Source organism: Rattus norvegicus, chromosome 5, assembly GCF_036323735.1.
Source record: "Rattus norvegicus strain BN/NHsdMcwi chromosome 5, GRCr8, whole genome shotgun sequence".
NCBI lineage: Eukaryota > Metazoa > Chordata > Mammalia > Rodentia > Muridae > Rattus > Rattus norvegicus.
In genome coordinates, this window is record NC_086023.1 from 134,458,196 (window position 1) to 134,479,028 (window position 20,833).

A 20,833-nucleotide genomic window follows, 5' to 3' on the forward strand; every position below is an offset into this window, starting at 1 on the left:
CACTCTAAGAGCCACCATTTACAACTGTCTGCTTGTGCCAATTGACCAGTAAATTGTTCCCAAACAGCCCTCTAACATAGGCATTATTTTTGCTCTCACCCACTCCCGTGTGTGTGTGTGCGCGCGCGCCTGTGCAGTGGTTAAGATGAGAATTACTATTTGTGTTCTTAGAAGAAGCTGGGCGGGCCAGATGGTTCAACAGGTATAGACACTTGCTGCCAAACTTAATCACCTGAGTTCAATCTCAGAGATCCACATGTGCTAGAAGGAGAGCACTGAGTTGTCCTCTGACTGACTTCCACAGACATGCTGTGGCATGTACACACACGCACACACACACACACACACACACACACACACAAATACACAAATACACAAATAATAAATCAATGTTTGAAAAGACAAGCTTAGAAAAGTTAAGGAGGTTGTTTACCAGTTAAGTATATAGAGCTGGGATTTACACCTGGCCCTCTTGCCCTTTATCTCAAGTCCATATTTATAGCCACTGCTGTACTGCATTACTGCTCCAGTGCCTATAAAAGCTTCATGAATGACTACAAGTGCCCACAAATTACTCCATGTCAGCTCAGATCCGTAGCTATAAAAAGCTTAGTAGCTGCTGGAAGAGCTGGTTTTGTGCATGTGTATGTTTTGGTGTTCGAGCACAGAGCAAGAACAACAGGTAGCCAGTAGTCTCCTTCCCACAGGATGCTTGTTTGTGCCATCTATTCCAAGGAGGAAAAGCTTCAAATACCATGAACGTCACCATCTTAAAAGTTTTAAGGAGCACTTGATCCTTTGAAGTACGTTGCACATTGCTGAAGAGGTACACTGAGCATAACAGTTCTGGCCTTGAACCCAGCAGAGCCAATGGTCAGACTTGTCTCATGGGGCTTTGTGCTTTAAGAGACTTCTCAACTTACAAAATGTCATATATTCTAATTACGAAGTTTAGTTCTATACATCCAAACTACTTTTTTTCCTGAAAGACATGTATGTATAGTGGTTTCAACCAGGTTTAACTAACAATTGATTTTCTTTTTAAACAACAGTATAATTTTTGGTTCTAAGTTTCCAGAATTAATTTTCTAAGCTAAGGAACCAGTTTCAATCTAATCACAGACCTCAATGGTAATAGCACACCAGGAAACTGACCACAGGCTTCCCAGAACTATGGGAAATTCCAAAACCAAAATTTGAGCTCTCACTTTTCCTCTTAAGCCTAGAAAATCACACCCTGCCGAGGCGGGAGGATCAGTCAGCTTCTCTTAACCTACCATCATTCAAGCTTTGAAGGTGACAAGGACAGCTGCTCCTCAGAGCGTGTCTCTAGGGATAGTGCTTTAAAAATCTTTTAATATTTACTTGTGTTTTCTTCTAACTTCCTAGTCCAGGGATGGAATTGGGTAAATCCACAATTCTTCATCAGAATCATCCTGATATATATGATTGAATCAAAGTACAGCACAAAAAAGAGACAACCTGCAGGGTTTCTCCCTGTAGTTCTTGTTTTTGCAATATTGCAAATATTTTCTGAGCCTGTATTTTCTTTGTATGCAAATTATAATCGTAATTTGGAAACAGTGTTGAACTGTATGTGACCACTGAACATACCTTTCTGGCCTATGAATTCTCCGTAATTAGTTGAGCTTCTTAGGCCTGTGACACACCTTGTTTTGATCACATACAGCAATTATATGTCTATATATTTCATACATTGTTCAGTTCTACCCTCTAGAGATCCCTTTCTGCAGCTATGCTGGACCTGTATTTACAGGATACCAATGTAGTTTATTCCTTAGCTGAGCTCACCATGGATTTCTTTGTTTGGAAAATGTAAGACATGTAGTAGGCCTGACAAACGGTCGATAAATACTTGTTAAGCATTTGTTAATGCCAGTTCCTAAAAATAGTATATTTGAGGAGATGAAAAATAGTATATTTGAGGAGATGCTACTCTGTCCATACACCTGGGCTGTGGGGCCAGCTTGCTGTCATTGAGGAAGATTTTCCTGTAGTCAGAACTGTGTTTGTCAGCCAGCTGAGTAAAGCAGGTTTGGAATTGTCAGTCTGATTGCGTGGTTGGCTCTGGTTTGCCACAATAGAAATGTCAGTGGCCACTGAGATCATCCAGAGGGCAAGGGTTCTTACCACCATGCCTGATGACCTGAGTTCAGTCTTTGGAGTCCATGTGGTGGAAGGAGAGAGCCACGCGTATGAGTCATACTCTTACCTCTGTGTCCATGTTACGGCACACAAACATCCCCAGCACCACGTGCATACAGAAGCTCACACACACAAGAAAGAGAAAGCAAGCAAAGATAAGCAAGGACTTCATGAGGGAGGGAAGACTATAGTCTGGCCTGCTCAAGCTGGATTACTCTGGACTGACTGCCCCCTAGTTCTGGTTTAAAAAAAAAAAGGAAAGGAGAGTCATCTTGACTAAGTGGAGTAATTTTACTACGTTTAAATAATCATATTTTTAAAAACTATCCTTGTACTTCAAACACATCTCAGTAAGTTAATTTTTATTTCTTATCGAATAAAACAGTGGAACCTAAAAGCTCAAATAAGACCACCTGCCTGCTTGACTTGAATGTTTTTTGAGAAATCAGTGCCTCCTGTTCCTCATTTCAGTAATTTTTCCAGGGAAGCCAATGAAGAGCAGGAGTGCTGGGGACCTCAAATGGAAAACAAAGCTTATGACGTGCTTTTTCTTTGCAGCAAGAGTGACTTGATCCTTGAATTCAGAGACCAGCTGGCCTTCAAACCCCCTTTTTAAAAATGCGTTGCCTGCATGTATGTGTGTGTGAGGAGACTGGGTCCTCTGGAGCTGGAGTTACAGGCTGTTGTGAGTTGCTGTGAGGGTGCTGAGGATTGAACCTGAGACATCTGGAAGAGCAGCCAGTGCTCTTTACTACAAAGTCATTTCTTCAGCCCCCTCCCCCTTTTTGTAATGTTGTATTTTTATGTGTGGGTGTTTTGCCTGGATGTGTTGGTGCACTGTGTATATGCAGTGCCCCTGGAGGCCTGAAGGAGGTACTAGGTCCCCTGAGCTATAATTACAGACTCTTGAGCTTGCATGAGGATGCTAGGAACTAAAGCCAGGTTTTCTGGAAGAGCACTTCTAGAGGAGCAGTCTTAACCACTGGGCTACCTGGCCTTGGAACTTCTGTGAATGATGAAGCATTAGAGAAAAAGGAAAGAACTTGGAAGAGAAGGAAAGTACTAATCTGTCAGGCATCTCCTTTCCAGGTAAAGTATTGGTTTGATATTTTTGTACAAAATGTTAGATGCTTTTGTGTGACTGCAGTACAAAGATGTGTCACTGACATCTTAGGCATCCTTAAAAAAGTGTCAGTCCTGTGGGCACTCAGTTTGGCTGTTTATATTACTCACTATAAAATTAGAACAATCACATCATTCTTTCCGAGCCTCTATTTTCTTACCCACACATGACACGTGAAGACGTATTTTTGCCTCGAAAGCACTTTGGTCATTACTCTGTTATGTTATAGTAATCCTCCCTTCGCCTCTAGACAGAGAACTTTAGGGTCTTTTCTATACAGCGGTGTCAGGTAGAGAGCTGGCACACAGTAGAGGCTCAGTAATGTGTCATTTGGTGATAATTACATCAAAATTTATTATAAATTATGGGGGTAGTGTATGAATACAAAACATAACTATTGACATTGTGTTTGTTGTGTTTAAAGAGTGTAGAAATTTTCATTTCCTAATTGTAAAGATGAAAAAAAGAGAACTAGGTAAATTCTTTTGAGATTCAACATATTAAATTTTAAATGAATTGCTTTCCTTGGTGAAAGAACATGAATAAGTAATTGTAAGTTGTTTGTTTGCCATACTTCCATTTCTGTAACGAAAGTGCCTCAGCTTGGCTTCTCTCTCCTAAAAAGCCCACATCAGATAGTGATTATGACCCCCTCTTGGCTGGTAGACTCCTCAGGATCCAGCGTGTCCTCAGGGCTCACCAGCATCATGTGTGCATTAGTTAATAGTTGTAAGTTGTAAGTCAGGTTATTTATGTCTCTGTCTTACTTCTTTCCCACTTCTAAGTCCTATTTATTGCAAATAGACTTCAGGAAAGAGAGACCCTCCCTGCTGATGGTGTTTGACCACCTGAGTATGGAAGGCATTCATGGGTCGGGCTTTTCTTTACAACTGAGCTGAAACTTGATAAGCAATTCAGTGACACAGAGCTGCATTCGTTAGAATGAGTAATGAAATGTTCTTACTGACTGAGACAGATGTTTTCTGCAAAGCATGTGTAAATCAAATGCCACACTAAAAGCACTCAGAAAAGTCTGTTATTTAGAATGCAACCCTATGGCAGCAACTTTTGAAAAATAAATGAAAATACCTAATTTCATTATTGTGAATTGTTCCATAGTGGGCTTGCTAAAAGGGATATCGCCACCACCCTCAGTTTTCGTGAGGCCTTGTTATTGTTCAGTGTGCTGGCTTGTCTGATGTTTTTACCTTCTGAATTTTCTTGGTTGGATTGAAGAGGAGAGTGATGTACTGAGACGTATGGTTGGGAGGTCAGCAAAGACCAGGTTTATTTAGGTAACAAGTATTTACGAAGTGCTTAAAATGATATTCTAAGTGCAGATCATACAGAAAGGGACAAAACCAAGTCATAGAGCTCACATTTTATTTTATATTGACCCTGTATGCCAGTTTTGGGACACACACACACACACACACACACACACACACTAATCAAGAAGTCTGTGACCTGAAGAAAAATGATGTAGGTTTTATTCTACAGGAGCAGCCATTATCAATATTTTATTTTCCATTAAGAGGAAAAACTGCTTTTTAAAGGAGGAAGAGAGTGCACCCTCAGCCTCTGCCTCAGGCCTCCGGTCCCTTAACTACGCAGGAATTGTTTCCAGAGTCCAGATGCCCCCTGCACCTCAGGCTTATCTTCTGCTTCATCTTGAGCTTTAGGTGGTTAAGAAAAAGCTTTGTGGGATAATCTTATTCCTCATATTAGTATTTGAATGCCCCCTCGCAGTCAGCCAACTTAAAGTAGAAGAAAATAAGCATTTAGAGGTAGTTTGTAACGGCACCTTGAGCATCTGTGGGATAGGCGTTGTAAGTTTAACTGACTAATCTGAAAGCTGGTCAGACATTCATTCATCACCGACTGTATGCCTGGTTAAAAGTGTTAAAGATGCACATTTACATCACAGTGCTGCCCTGCCTGCACTTTCCTCTCTCTCAGTGTAATTAGGTAACTGAATTAAGTCATCATCGTCCCAAATTAATTCACTAATTATTCACTAATCTCTCTTCTTCCCTTCTTTCCTACCTTGTGATTGCTTTTTCCCCCTATTTTGGGACCAGAGGGAATATAATCTTTATTTACAATTGTTCTTATTTTGCTTTCAGTGGAGTCTAATCAGAAAAGCTCATTCCAGGAAATCCCCAAACTTAATGAAGAACTTCTCAGCAAAGAAAAGCAACTTGAGAAGATTGAGTCTGGGGAGCTGGGCTTAAGCAGAGTCTGGACCAACATCACAGAAATGAATAAGCAGGTAGTGAAAGTGTGACTTTATTCCTGTGTAAGCTGTGGAAATGAATTTATATTGGTTGGTGAGCATTTAGTATGAATTTATAAATTCAAGTTTTGTCTTTTTAAGTTGGAATTTACAGTGATCACATGTTAAAATAGTAAAATAGCCAAAACAGAACAAAACAAAACACCTACTATTTGCCTAGAGTGTAATGCATTTACCAAGTATCTAAAATTTTAACCCTTTCTGCACATGAAGAGTTCCACAGGGTAGAACATTATAAAGGGAGTTATGAGTAACTGAGTCTTCTTTTTCTACAGAATAGTATAGGTATCCAATAAGAAGGTATGCCATGGGGTTGGGGATTTAGCTCAGTGGTAGAGCGCTTGCCTAGCAAGCATAAGGCCCTGGGTTCGGTCCCCAGCTGGGGGGGGGGGGGGGGGGAAGGAAGGTAGATGCCCGAGGCAAGGCTGTAACCTATTGTCATTAGATGAGTTTGTTTTGTTTATGAGTGCTTCCAGACTCAGAGGGTTAGCACTGGATATAGTGCTGTGGATGAATGGTCGGGGAGAATGGCTTAGGGCAGGTGAGGAGTATCTGACTCTGGCCAGACAAGCAACTCTAGGGGAACCCATTCAGCCTCAGAGTTGTCCGGAGCTCACTAGGCATTGCTTCCAAAAGAAGGAATCTACCAGAGCAACTGTGTTCATTCTAAGGATTTTTACAAGGTTCTCACACATGTAGAGAGTTGTAGTTACTATGGGATCCAAAGCCCATTGTCAGGCTTGCATTCTGGATTGATCTTTGTTGTTGCTGCTGCTGTTTTAGTTTGGCTTTTTGTTGTTGTTTTCAGTTTAGTTAGGAAAGATATGGTCAGTGAAAAGAAAACTCAAGTACCAAATAAATACACATGCAAAATGCTTAATTAGGTTGTCATCTTTATTGGGATTAAGAGAACATTCTCTTCAGGATGGAGTCTAGAATGAGTCAGTAAGAGGGAACACTGTTGGAAGAACAGGCTTGTAAATATTTATAAAGTTATACCTTTCAGCCACATTTTGGGAATAGGATAGTTCAGTATTTAAGGCTGAAATTCAGTGGTCTAGGAAAATAAAATGTCATCTGCCTGGAACCCACAGTAAAAATGCCTGCATTTCCCAATAAGTATGTGTAACAATGTGCAGTGGTGTGAATGTGTCCCCCAGTTCATGTGTCAAGTGTATATGGAAGTGCAGCCTTTCTTGGGTAATTAGCATTTACTCCAAAATGGTTCCAGAAGAGAAAGAGAAGCCCTCTGACACACACGTGTGTTCTTATCACATGCATGTGATAGCCTGCACTATGTAAGGCATAAACCTCCTCATTAGACGCAGCCGCGTGTTCTCAAATGAGCTAAATAAGCCTATTTATAAGTCACCCACTCTGTGGTATTTAGCTGTGGCTGTAGGGAGTGGACTAAGACACCATAAGTAGCTAAAATGACATTTTATGAAAGTAGTGGCTCACTCGGAATGTTCAGTGCCTTATGACATTCCTACTTTCCTTTGGGGGCTTCATTTTATTTTGGTTTTGATTTTGAGACAGTTTCATTATGTAATCCATGCTGGCCCGAACGCTAAGATGATGGGAGCCACCACACCTGGCTCTGTTCATTTCTTTTATGCACAAAGAATAGAATCAACTGTGGCCCAACTTCCACAGCAGAGGAGCAGAGTGCACAGAGATGACATCAGGTGGGAGTAGCACAGCTCTGGAGGAAGGAACGTTCCTCCTTGGGAGTCTGTGGATCCCACTTGGCAGAGCAGGGTCAACCATTCTCAGACAAGGATAAGGTTGCTTTGCATGGAAAGACAAACATCAACTGTCTGTCTCCATCTCCTTCTTACACATTGGCATTCTAAGACCACTCAAAGAGAAAACTGGCACTTGTGTGCTGTAAGACGTCCTAGGACTTTGTATATGAACCTGGAAGAGTTTAGACTAAAACTCTTTGTAGATTAGTAGCACCAAACTTTGTGAGATGCGAGATTGATTTATTAAAGCCAGCCTAATGCAGAGGAGTCCTCGGCTGTCAGAGACCCAGAAGGATGGATGGCGGTGAAGTAGAGCTAAGCGTCTTCCGAAGGGAGCTTGGTAGTTCTCCAAAGTTAGTGCTGCACATCTACAGCCCTATTCAAGTCAGCAGCCAAAATGAGCCAAAATAGAAATAAAGGTAAAAACAATGCTTGATTATGCTTCTGTGGCTAGTAGTAATTGTCAATTCTGGTGATTCTAATAGCAATTTTAAACAACTGAAAGATAATTAACCCACAAGAAAATGTATTCTGTCACTTACCAAGAACTCTTCCTACTGCCAAGTAAGCTGAAGTTAATTCAGGCTGGGAAAAGGGCCATCTGGTTGAGAAAGATAAAATCCAACTTTTCCTTAAATCTTTAAGGTGGTACTCGAATCTTCATTTGCACTTTGTTTTATTCATGAAACCTCTGGTACTATGCCTATTCCCTCCTGACCGCTATAAGACACCCCCTTCTGTAGAGACAAATGTTTACCAAGCTGTTTTTATGGAGCCGAAGCCTTTGATTGAGCCTCCGTCCATTCAGACTGCTCTAACAGAAAGCCTTAGATGAGGTAGCTTGTCAAGAATGGACTTTATCACTTGCAGCTCCGGAGGCCCAAGACTTCAGGATCAAGATGCCATCAGATTTGGTCTCATTGTCTGCCTCATACATGGTCCCTTCTTGGTGTAGCTTCATTAGCACAAGGGGTGAAACGGCTTCACTGGGCTGTTCATTAAAGTAGACTCCTCTCTTAGCCTGCCTGAAGGACCCCACCTTACTGCCACCACACCGGAGATTTCGAACATGAAGCTTTTAGGGAAGCACCAACATCAGAGTACAGTAATTAGAGCCAAAAAGATGCAGTTCCTTACCGCAGTGATCTTATGGATAGACAGAAAATAGGAAAGTAGGCAGCTTGACATGAGGCAGGTCCCTACGGCTCAAATGCTGACAGCATACTTCAGTGACGATCCAACCCAGACTGGGATCAGCTTTCCCAGAAATGTGCTAAGTCTGAAGGGGAAGTGGACCAGGTGGACCCTGGAGAAAGAGAGAAGGTTACTCTCCACAGGACAGTGCAGCTGATCCTCATAATCTCATCTACTTGCTAAAACCTATTTGTAACCTCGGAATGTGTAAGCATGAAGCTTTTCAATCATCCACTGATGCGTGCACAGCAACAATAGCTTTTGAGTCACACTACAGACACTGAAAGCTGGAGCACCCTGCCTTCTTGTTCTCTTCTCATACTGTAAACAAGTGGGTTTCTAGGGTGTATTTTATGTCCCTTTTCACATTTTTGTCCTCTGTGTTGGTGATTTCATTACTGGGGGCTTCCTTCAGTCATCACTTTCAGTGCTGCTGGCTGTGAGTTCAGTCCTAGTCAGCAGTGTTGTAAAATATGATGTTTACACAGGAACACGTGTAAAACAAGGTTATATATTAAATTGATGAGTTACTGAATATGTGACAAAGAGCTCACAGGAACCTAGCTCCTACCCCTAGGAACAGTGTTTAGCATTCATTAGTCCAGCATTTGCTAGCTTTTCAGTAGATAACTACCTAATGACAAGAATGGACTACCTTTGTAAAACAAAAGGTAAGTGAAAAGACTTTGGATCAAGGAAATTTTAGTCCTTCCTTATAGCCCTCCTTGGGCCCAGAAAGAAGCCAAAGATAAAGTAAATCAACAAGCACTGTTATCAAGGACCTTTGGTGCCCTTCTGTAGTTCCTTCTGAGCACCTGTATGACGGTCATTTGCATGTGCATCTAATTGCATCAGGAGCAAGTACACTGTACTCACTCAAGCTGGTTAGAAAAACCTGGGTAGTAGTGATAACTGCTTACATTAAATGTTTCCTTGTGCACGCCACTCTGTTAGCTGTACTGCATATATGACCTCCTTTCTGTGTCCTTAAGTCACATGAAGTAGTGAGTGGTACACCCAGTGCAGATAAGAAAATTGAGATTTAGGGTTGGGGATTTAGCTCAGTGGTAGAGTGCTTGCCTAGCAAGCACAAGGCCCTGGGTTCGGTCCTCAGCTCCGAAAAAAAAAAAAAAAAAAAAAAAAGAAAATTGAGATTTGCCTCTTGGGGGTTGGGGGGTGGGGCATGCCTTTGATCCCAGCGCTTGGAAGGGAGAGGCAGGCAGATCTCCATGAGTTCAAGGCTAGCCTGATCTACAGATTGAGTTCCAGGACAGCAAAGGCTGCACAGAGAAACCCTGTCTTGAAAAACAAAGCAGACAGACAAAACAAACAAAAAGAAAAAGAAAGAAAAAGAAAATTGAGGCTCAGAGGTAAAGGAGCTTACCCAATTGACAGCTGTGTATCAATCTAGCATTGAAGCATTTAAGTCTTGGGAGCCTGTTTGCCTTCCATATTTGTAGGCGTAAGTAGGGCCAGGTGCACCTTTAATTCCAGCACTTTGGAGCTAGAGGCAGGAGAACCTCTTGAGTGTAAGGCCAGCCTAGCTTACATAGCGAGTTCCAGGACAGTCAGGACTGTGTAGAAAAACCCTACTCAATAATTCATCATTTGTAATTCTGTTTGTGTAACTTTTTCCTCACTATTTAAAGAACATTAAATTTAACCCTGAAGAAAAAATAGCATTTCTGCTTTTGATGTATAAAATTTTATATTAAGCAAATAGTCTACAGTGGCTTTTTCTACTTTTGTTGATTAAAAAAATCATAGAGTATGCATAGAAGTTATAACTCATCTTTTGGCTAAATGTGATTTTTTTCCTTAGTGGTTACTCGGTTTTTATTGTCTTCAGATTGTAAAATGTGACATTTGTTGATAAGTTCTGTTGTAATGCTTGAATCCAGTCTCGCATTCTAGAATCTCTGTTGAGACCAGAGATCATGGGAGAAAACCCCTTCTCTCCAGTCCAACTGTATATGTATGTTTACTGTAGTTTCCCACAGTGTGGCTCTGCTGAAGAGGGGAGGTCTGGAGGGTGGCCTGTCTTGGTGATATAGGGGTGTATAACTGAGCTGGGACCAGTCTGCGATCCAGCTGACACGCTAGAGTCTAGAGTCCAGACCTAAAGTGTTTGTGACGCAGAGAGAAGGCCTAGCCTGCTCCTCCTGAGTTGGCTTTTATTACTTCTCTAGTTTTAAGTGAAATGGCAGCTTCCAGCAGCCACACCGGCCTTCTCTGAGACCATAATGTTCCTAAGATAATTCTGACTAGCTCTGCCATAGCCTCAAGATATCGGAGTACCTGACAGAATGGTTTCTACCTAAATCACTCGGAGCACAGTGTGTTATTATCCCTTTAGGATCCATCTGCCAATTGTCAATGAAAGGAGTGTATTCACGTGTGTATCGTGTCACATAATAGGGCATGTAGAATAATCGTAAGACATACCCAGGAGCTGTCCCTTCCCTTCATGTTCACACATAGTTGTCTCATGTCAGTGATATGCTCTACACTGCCTATGTAGTATAAAGCTCTAATAGCTTTTAATATCATCAGCTTATGGATTACACGAGTGCGTATGTAAATAATGGAGACATCCAGTATGTGGCATACTACAACGTCCTGTGTTTACTGATTATATCTACTGATTATACCTAGTGATAAGCATTTAGATTATTCTAGTGTTTTGCTGGTACAAATAAGAAAGACCCGTTGTGCATATTTCTTTGTGCCTGTGAACAAGTAATCTTCAAGATAGGTTTCTGTAAATGAAGTTGCTGAACAAAGAATATAAACATTCGAGGGCTATTCTTTCAGAACAGTCCTTTTCCAGTTAAATCCCTATGAGCAATACATGAGAATGCCTGTTTCCTTGTGTTCTTTGAAGCCTCAGTGTTATCCATAGCTTCTTAAAGGAATGGAAAAAAACCCACAGCCTCCCTGATACAATTGCTGCGGAAACAAGCTTTCTAAAAGTATTTCCAGTGTGGGCTGAGTCTCACCTTTTTGTTTTCACTGGATAGAGTTAGAACACTGGTGAGTGGTCTGTGTCTTGGAGAATACTTACGGAGGATGGCTTGTGTAAGTGCGCACTAAATCTCACTCCTAAAGAACTGCCACTGGTTAATCACTGTACTCAGTGATGTGCCAAGAGCTGCGTCACATGTGTCCTTTAATTCTTGTAACATGTGATTCATCTGTTGCTGGGTTACAATTAATCTCCAAACTTAGTGGCTTAAAACAACAAACCTTCATTATCTCACACTTTCTGTGTGCCACACACTGTGAAGCAGCTTAGCAGAGTTAAGGCTAACTCCCTAGGGCTGCTGCTAAGGTGCACAGAGAAAATGACAAATGCCACGATTCTGCTGTGTCTCATCCTCTCATGCCTGCCACAGCTTGACCTGCAGCAAGTGCCCAGAAAGTCGGATGTCTGGTGGAGGCCACTCATTACAACTACTGGTCAGGCCTTTGTTCTCGTCCTAAAATGTAGACTAAGAAAGCAGTCTGGTACCCAGACTCTTTGAAGAGTGTTTTGAATCATACTTCAAGATTTGTTGGAATGTGAACTTGAAGCCTGAAATGGCGTGTTACTCAGGTTCCCCCAGTCCCCATTGAAGACAGGAATCCAGCTACTTAGAAGCCTACCCCTAAGTAGCAGAAAGGAAGCCACATTTTATTTTTATTCAGTTTCTGTTTTAATACATTCATTGCCTTCTTCAGTGAGTCAGTGGGTATTTATTGAACTCCTTCAGGGTACAGAGTAATGCTGTGGTTGAGCTATTGAGTTTGAAATATTAATCACATTATTAAACCAAAACCAAGTCCCCGAGTAGCTGAAAGTGCTGTTCAAGTTGTCAGGATACCATTCCTGAGGACTATATTTTGTGATGATGGGCTTTTACTGTATAATGTACGTTCCCACTTGGACAGGAACAAAAGTTCAGTTAAATAACTGAGGTGTTCTATTTTACCAAAGTGAAGTTTTGAAGTGGCCCTTGGTCATCAGTCTTTTCCTGTTCAACTGTTGAAGGATGGTGTGGTAGTCACTACATCTTTTGAGTGATTGAAGGGTTTTGCACTGTGCACAGCTAGGCCCAAGGTAAAGAATGACACAAGGCTCTGCCTCTTCGGCACCAGTACAAATTGGGCAGGGAAATGGGGGCTTGTTGCTGCTTCCTACTGTATCTTAGCTCCTCTCACATTTCCTCTACTCTTGTGAGCTGACAGGTACCCGACACTGTGAACTGTAGAGTTTGTGAAGGAATCATATACTCTACAAATTCTGTGTTCATTGATTATTAATCTTTTTCAGATTTCTCTGTTGAGTTCTGCAGTAAACCACCTAAAAGCCAATGTCAAGTCAGCCGCAGACTTACTTAGCCTGCCTAGCACTGTAGAGGGACTTCAGAAGGTAAGTGCTGCGTTTGTGCCCTAAGATCACCCTGGTGCTGGAATTCTGGCACCTTGAGCGTTCCCTTTGCAAACCCGGCGTTTGAAATCACCTGCTCCTAAAGAACAGTGTTATGTGGAGGACAGACTCTGGTAGTTAGGCCCTTCGTTTCAACAGGTTACTTTATGGTTCAGACAGTGTTTCATTTATCTGTCTAGGTTTCAGAATTGCTCTTCTGGGACCACTGTGTTAGCAGGTGATGGTTTACATTTCAGTTTGTTGTTCCACTTCATGAGCCCGGACTGGACCCTGCTTTTCCATGATTGGAAAGGAGTTAAGTTGTTTGTTTTGTTCCGTTCCTTAAAGATGATCTAAGATGGGCTGGAGAGATGGCTCAGTAGTTTAGAGCACTGACTGCTCTTCCAGAGGTCCTGAGTTCAATTCCCAGCAACCACATGGTGGCTCACAACCATGTATAATGGGACCTGATGCCCTCTTCTGGTGTGTCTGAAGACAGCTACAGTGTACTCATATATAATAAATAAATGAAATCTTTTTAAAAAAGATGATCTAAGATGAATGCTGAAGTTAAAAATTAGGGAGAAGGTTGTGACAAGGGTACTTTTAAACACTCTGGAGTATAAATCGAAAAAAATTTGGTATTATTTTCTAAAGATGTTTGTGTGCACCATAGACTCCAGGGCTCTGTGCAAAGAGCAGTTCAGAGTTTCTGTTTATGTGATCCCCGGTAGATGTAGCAGACAAGTACCAGCTGAAAGGATGAGTACAAAGAATGCCTAGAGCTGGACAGGGAGCGAAAAGAGGGTGAGGGGAACAAGGCTTCTCACTGAACACAGAACCATCATCCTCACAACGGGAAATAAAAGAAAGGTTTTTAGGAATAAGAGCCCCCTGCACAGTGAATTTTAAATCTAAGATTCATGGCTTTTAAAAGTTAGCTTGTGATGTTTGATTCAATTATATGCCAGGCTCTGTCCATAAATGTCTAAATTATTATACAAAGTGAGAAATTTCTAAACCACAAACAAAAATAAAGCTTGGTGTTTTGCAGCCATAACATTGTGTGCTTAGTCCAGGGAATTTGCTGCCTGTTCAGTACGGTCATCTGCTCTCAGAGTCTACATTAGAAAGGTCGAGGCAAGTTTAAAGAGGCAGATTCTTGCCATTGCTCCCAAGAATCAAGCAGGAAAAGTCAGGCCTCTCTAGCTTTACAGAGGCAAACCTTGGCAGCCTTGCATTAAAAAAGGAAACTGGCTTGTTCTTGTTCTCTTTTACTCAGTAAACACTCGTGGAGCTTTCTCCAGTGTGTACCAGGCACTTTGCAGTGGGTAGAAATACTAGTTTCAGACTTTTATTCCAGGATTTACATGAGCTGTCAGCTGCTTTCCTAAAAACAACCCTAAACAAGGGCTCACTATCTTCCTGTGTCCTGACAGGCTTAGCCAGCCAGCCAGCCAGTGAGGATTCTCAAACAGTAGGTGTCTTTGAGTGCCTGTGGCTTTTTGCAACAACAGGGCTTACATAGCGTAGTAGCTTGGAGACTACCCCAAATGTTATCTCTGCCATCCTGCTGGCACTGCTTTTATTGCAAATATGATGTGCTTTTGAAATGGTAATTCAGCTCCAAAATTTAACTAGCTTTCATTTATGTCATGTAATTTTTTAAATATTGAAAGTGTTGTCATCTCCTGTTCTCTTTAAGTTCTTGTTTCAGTATAATTTTAGAAACTTGCACTGGAGGCTGGGGGCGCAGTTCTGTTGGTGGAGTGCTTACCTAACATGCACAGAGCCCTAGGTTAGATTCCCAGCAGCACATAAAACCAGTTGTGGCGATGTAGGCCTACAATCCCAGTACATGGAAGGTAGAGGCAGGAAGAGCAGAAATTCAAAATCATCCTTGAGAATATGGCAAGCCTCAAAACAATAAAATAACTTTGGTTAAAAATACTAATGTTTCGGGCTGGAGAGATGGCTCAGTGGTTAAGAGCACTGACTGCTCTTCCAAAGGTCCTGAGTTCAAATCCCAGCAACCACATGGTGGCTCACAACCATCTGTAATGAGATCTGATGCCCTCTTCTGGTGTGTCTGAAGACAGCTACAGTGTACTTAAATATAATAAATAAATAAATCTTAAAAAAAAAAAAATACTAATGTTTCGATATGAATTGTCATATATAAAGATATAAAACCCACCAAATAATAACATTCTTTTGGATTTTTTTTTTTTTAAGTAACTAATGGAGACTGAAGAGATGGGTTATTGGTTAAGAGCACACATACTGCTCTTGCCAGGGACTACCGTTTGGTTCCTGTGACTCTAACTCCAGGGGTGCAGTGACCTCTTCTGGCCTCCACAGGCACTTGCATTCACATGCACATACCCACAACATATACTCATGCCTAATTTCTTAATTTTTAAAAGATGACTTCTGAGTCATGCCCTCTGTATACTTCGGTTCTTTAGAACTAATAAGAGCAAAATAAGCAGCCACCCTTACCTGTCTACACTCACTGCCCACAGAATTCTACTGCCAGCTGGATTTCCTAGAGCCAAAAATTACACCTGCCCAATTTTGCTCAAAAGAATTCACTTAATATTCCTGACTGTTAACAGTCAACAGCATTAGCTCCGGCCATCTGTTTGCCTGCAGAGTTTTAATACACGTAACTTAAGGGTGGGTATATTATCCATGAGTTCCAGACTTTATTATCTTTTCTTTTCTTTTGTTTTATTTTATTTTATTTAGTATTTGACTGTTATAAATATTTTTTAGGAAAATATCTTTTATTTAGAAAGATTGTTGTTTCCCTTATTTGAGAAAATAGCTTAACTTATATTTATATATGGGAAAATGTTCATATAAAGAATGAATGTTTATGGTTTTTGTTAATTGCTTCAGTATAAGTTACATGGAATTTATAGTTTAAATATAGTTGAAATAATTAAAATATTTATTTATATTCAGTTACTGTTTTAGTGTAAATTAAAATCACAGCATGCCACTATACTGTCATTAAAATGGGCAAAATTTTTAAGTTGACAGCTCGTGTGTTTTGAATCTACAGAGTAATATGAGCGGGGCTGTAAGACGGCACAGCCATTTTAGACGGTCACATGGAAGTCCTTTAATAAGTTAGGTGTAGGTCTGCCATGTGATCAGCCTTTCCTCCATGTATTGTGGTGATGAGAAACTGAAGGCAGGTGAGGGCACAAGTCCACATGAAGACTACCTCGTGAATGCTTATAGCAGCTCTATGCGTTCAGTGTCAAATACTGAAAGTAGCCTACCAGGGACTAAGCCACTACCTAAAGACTATACATGGACTGACCCTGGACTCTGACCTCATAGGTAGCAATGAATATCCTAGTAAGAGCACCAGTGGACGGGGAAGCCCTTGGTCCTGCTAAGACTGAACCCCCAGTGAACGTGATTTTGGGGGGAGGGCGGCAATGGGGGGAGGGTGGGGAGGGGAACACCCATAAAGAAGGGGAGGGGGAGAGACTAGGGGGACGTTTGCCCGGAAACCGGGAAAGGGAATAACATTCGAAATGTAAATAAGAAATACTCAAGTTAATAAAAAAAAAAAAAAAAAAAGAAAAGAGAAAAGAAAAAAAAGATAATAAATTTATGTAACTCTTTGAAAAAAAAAAAAGTAGCCTAAATGTCTCCTGGCCATTGAGTAAGCAGTTGGTGACACCATGCCGATCGTATGTAACATGCCAACCAGCTTAGACATAAATGAATCTCAGTTGTACTTGGTAAAGGAAGACATACTAAGCCATCGTAGAAAATATATGCTCATTGTTCCCTGTATGCAAAGCTCTAGGAAGTGCAGACTGACATATAGAGACAGAAAATGAGTAAATGGTTGCCCTGGGTCGGAAGGGGGAATTACAGAGAGGCATGAAGGAACTGGGGGTGGGAAGCAGTGCCTGTTGCTTCTGTTATGGGAATGGTTTCACGGGCTTCTTATACATCTGAGTATGTGCATAGACTGCACGTCAGTTATGCTTAATAAAGCTCTTCAGTGGACTCATATTCCTACATTGTTTCTATGCAGAGTGTCGCTTCCATTGGCAATACGTTGAACAGTGTCAGCCTTGCTGTAGAGGCAATACAGAAGACCGTGGATGAACACAAGGCCACCTTGGAGTTACTGCAGGGCAGTGTGGTAAGACCTGTAAACACTATGGGAAGACAGCGTGCTCTGGTCACCCTTTCCTGTGACCGTCATGATACTAATTTCCCACTGCGCTGAGCAGACGCTACTTTACCTACTTTAAAAAAAAGTAGTGTGGACTCATTGGTCTGCAGTCCGTAAGTCAAACAGTTAAGGTAGATGAGATTAAAAGCAAGGTCTTTTGTAAACATGGTATTGGAGGAGATACTCACAGTACATTTTCCAAAGGTGGGGCAGAAGGATCAGAGGATCAGAAAGGTCTCTGGAAGGAGGAGATGGACATTGAAAACTGTCTCACTTATCGCTGCAAAGCGAGCCACTCCAGGAAGTTGTTATTTCTCACTCTCTGAGCACCGGGGATGTGAGCAGCGCTTTACACCCTGGTGCCGAGAGTCCATCTAGAGCATCTAGAGGAAGAATGGTCATCTTAGGTGGTCCAGCTCCCTCCAGGAGTCACTGGAATGCAGCCATATATATGACCTAGACCACATGGAATCCATCCTGCACCAGCCCCTGAGATGAGCTCAGGGAACCCACAGAATAGGGAGAAGTAAGACATTTTTCTTTTTTCAACCCCAAAATTTGAGGATGACTTGTATAACAACAAATAGCTTTAGTAGAAGCAAAGACTTGCCATTTCCAGCCACCTCAGTCTCCTCATGTAGCCCCACAGTCATCCAGGCTAAAACCTCCTTATAACAGCTCCCTGAAGGATTTATGAAGGTAAGGAAAAGGGGCACAGCCTGTGCTGTCCTGATGGAGAAACTAGTTGACTTCACACTGTAAACTTGGCAGTTTGTACCAAGAAAGTTGAACTGCATTTTCTGAGTTCCAGAAAAGGTGTTCATGTCTTCAGAACCAGTGCTCGCTGTTAGCAAGGCACTGTTGTTACACCAAAGGGGCTAACCCAAAAGTTTCAGTGTAGGCATCCAGACACCTCGCTCCTGACTCCATCTGCCATTACAGACCACTGTAACTCATAACAACACAGACCTTCCAACTTAGCACTCCTCTGTCTTGGGCATGATCTCAAATGATGAGCCATTTCCTAAAATACTGTCTCCTAACTGAATGTTTTCTGCTTCCTAGGACCATTGGATGTTACACCTTTTTCTTTTTTATCTTACCTTCAATTTATATGAAAGCAAGGTTGATAAATGTCTAGGATTTCAGGTTTTAAGGAGAACTGTTTTGCCAATTATAGTGTTGTAATTGAGTCAGTATCTACTAATATAATTCTTCCTACTAGCACACTGTACTAACCTATGGTTGTGGGCTCAAGGGAATCAGTGATGCAGCTCTTCCCAGTAAAGGATCAAAATGTGATATACTTGGGTCTCTACAGAGACTAGAGCAGTGGGGAGCAAAGGGAAGAGAAGAGTAACCCTCCAGTGTAGATATCAGCATACCTGTAAGGGAAACCCCATTGTATGTGCATTCACTGTCTGTGAATTAGATTAGATTATGCAGTTTCCCTGCAGGATAGATAATGAAAGAGAGAGAGGAGCTTCTGAGAAGTTCATTCCATTAAGAAACTGAAAAATATACTAGGAGAAGCTCTAATTCCTGGCTATTCTGGCTGCTGCTATCCAGCCTCTGCTTCAGGCCGGGTACTATCAAAAGTCCATGATACCTTTGACACCTTTCAGATGGATCAAACTATAAGTTTGGGAGAACTACTGTAGAATAATCTGTAGCTACATCCTGGGAAGACAGGTGTGTTCCAGGACCATCCAAGACAGTGAGTAACCTAGTAGTTAATTGACTGTTGCCTGTATACTAATTTGATTTGTGTTAACATTTCTTAAAGGAGACCAATGGAAGCAACCAAATCATGCCATCGCCTCCGCCTCCATCAGAACTTGACAACAGAACCCACAGTGAAAGTGCAAAACAGGTACCTTTTGCTTGGGGCTGTGGTGTAGACAGGCTGAGGACTGTGGGCTTCGCACTCAGTGCTCCAGCAGGCACCTCAGCGGGGGCCTCACACATCAGCCCCTGCCTGAGAGCTGAGCAGCAAGGGATACGTGCTAGCACTGGGGATTCTCTCTTCTGAATAGGCTGCTTCCTCCCCTGTGTCAACCAATGGAGTAAATTCCTTTTCACATCTTAAAAGCTATAAAACGACCAGACTATCCTGAAACTATGACAAATAGCAACCAGGGCAAGGGAGGGACGGGTGCAGAATCTAGGAAGACAGCAGCTTCCAGCCACAGAGATCTCTGAGACTGTTGAGAAACATATTCTTGAAACTTAGTGTTTTCTAAAGCCTGAAGACAAAAGGCAGAAGAGAGGGACAGGAGGGATACTGGGCTCAGAATGTCAGATGGTCATTAAAGAGAGTAAAGGAAATCTCTAAGGATTTCTGCCCTAAGTTTAATGTCTTTTAAAGCCTATAGTCATCATTCCCCTTTAAGTAGTAATCAGTACTACAGATGTCAGTAAACAGAATTGAGTCCTGTACTAAATAATGCACTACTTGCTCTGCTTTTGTTAATGGCCAATTCAGTAATTGGTTTTGTTCCTACCGTAGTTTTGTTCTGACCAATTAGGCTAATGGGACTTCAGTTAATAGCCTACCAGCAAGTGAGTAAATGTTGGGAAAATAATTCCCAAACTCACCACTTTGAAGGCCCAGAGTGGGAGCTTGCAGAGAATTCTCGTCTTCACCCTCCTGTCTAGCTGAAACCAGACAGCCCAAGAGAGGGGATAGTGGGAACAGCTGAGAGGAAGAACAAAGCAAATCTAGACACATGGTGGTCACAGCCAGGAGAGGTACCTCACCTCCTGTCCTGCTTGTCTAATTGCAGTACCAGGTGGGTCCTACAACTCAGTTTATTTCCAATCTAGGATATCCTGTACCTGCACAACTCCTTAGAGGAGGTCAACAGTACTGTAGTGGGATACCAGAGACAGAATGACCTTAAACTCAAGGGGATGAGCGAGACCCTCAGTAACCTGACACAGAGACTCGACCTGATAGAAAGTGATGTGGTTGCACTGAGCAAAGCAGAACAGAGAACAAACGTGAGCTCCAGCATGGTAAGCTTTTCACATCTGCTGTGACATGTTCTGTGTTGGTGTGTGTTGTCTGTGCATAGATGATCCTCCCCATCATCTGAACAGTAGTGTGCCACACTTGAGAGACTGCACATTTGATTTGTCCTTAACTTACATCTGCTTTAATCCATAGAACAGCTCTGAAGTGAGTAGCACAGGATTTAGAGTGTGTGTTTGAAAGGGGTGATATCAAGGGTCAATTCAAACACATCAACTCACTACAGCTTATTGGCAGAACAAGTCTCTTTCAGTGTTGCCAGTGGTCCATCAGGTAGGGACACGGGCATGTATTTCCTTTTCTTTTCTTTATCTCATCAGGTGTTAGAAGTGATGAAAGTGATAGATACAAAAATCTTGGGCCATTCTTTTTAACCCTGAACTTGGCTTTCAGATTCATCCTGCTTCTGTCTGCATATTAGAGGAAATCCTTTGCATATAATGTTAGGAAACTCATTTAAACAGATGAAGTTGCTTCTATAAACAAACCCAACCAATTAGATCACACAGAAAAAAAACATGAAAGGAGAAAGGGAATCAGTTGGGAAGAAGGAGATTAGCAGGAGTGGGAGGAACACAGGGTTAATGGGGGAGTGGATTGAGGTGATTATGATAAATATATTCTGTACGTGGATAAAATATAATGAAACCCATC

At 41.8% G+C, this 20,833-nt stretch overlaps 1 protein-coding gene across 3 annotated transcripts in view; it reads left to right on the forward strand.

The window, feature by feature from the left end:
- Positions 1-20,833, forward strand: part of Efcab14 (EF-hand calcium binding domain 14) — a 38,807-nt gene that overhangs the window by 3,288 nt on the left and 14,686 nt on the right. For all 3 annotated transcript variants that reach the window (XM_063287401.1, XM_039109592.2, NM_001106677.2), the window contains exons 3-7: positions 5,416-5,561; positions 12,840-12,938; positions 17,002-17,112; positions 18,932-19,018; positions 19,972-20,163. In XM_063287401.1, coding sequence (XP_063143471.1) covers positions 5,416-5,561; positions 12,840-12,938; positions 17,002-17,112; positions 18,932-19,018; positions 19,972-20,163 — 635 coding nt within the window. The remainder of the gene's footprint in view (positions 1-5,415; positions 5,562-12,839; positions 12,939-17,001; positions 17,113-18,931; positions 19,019-19,971; positions 20,164-20,833) is intronic.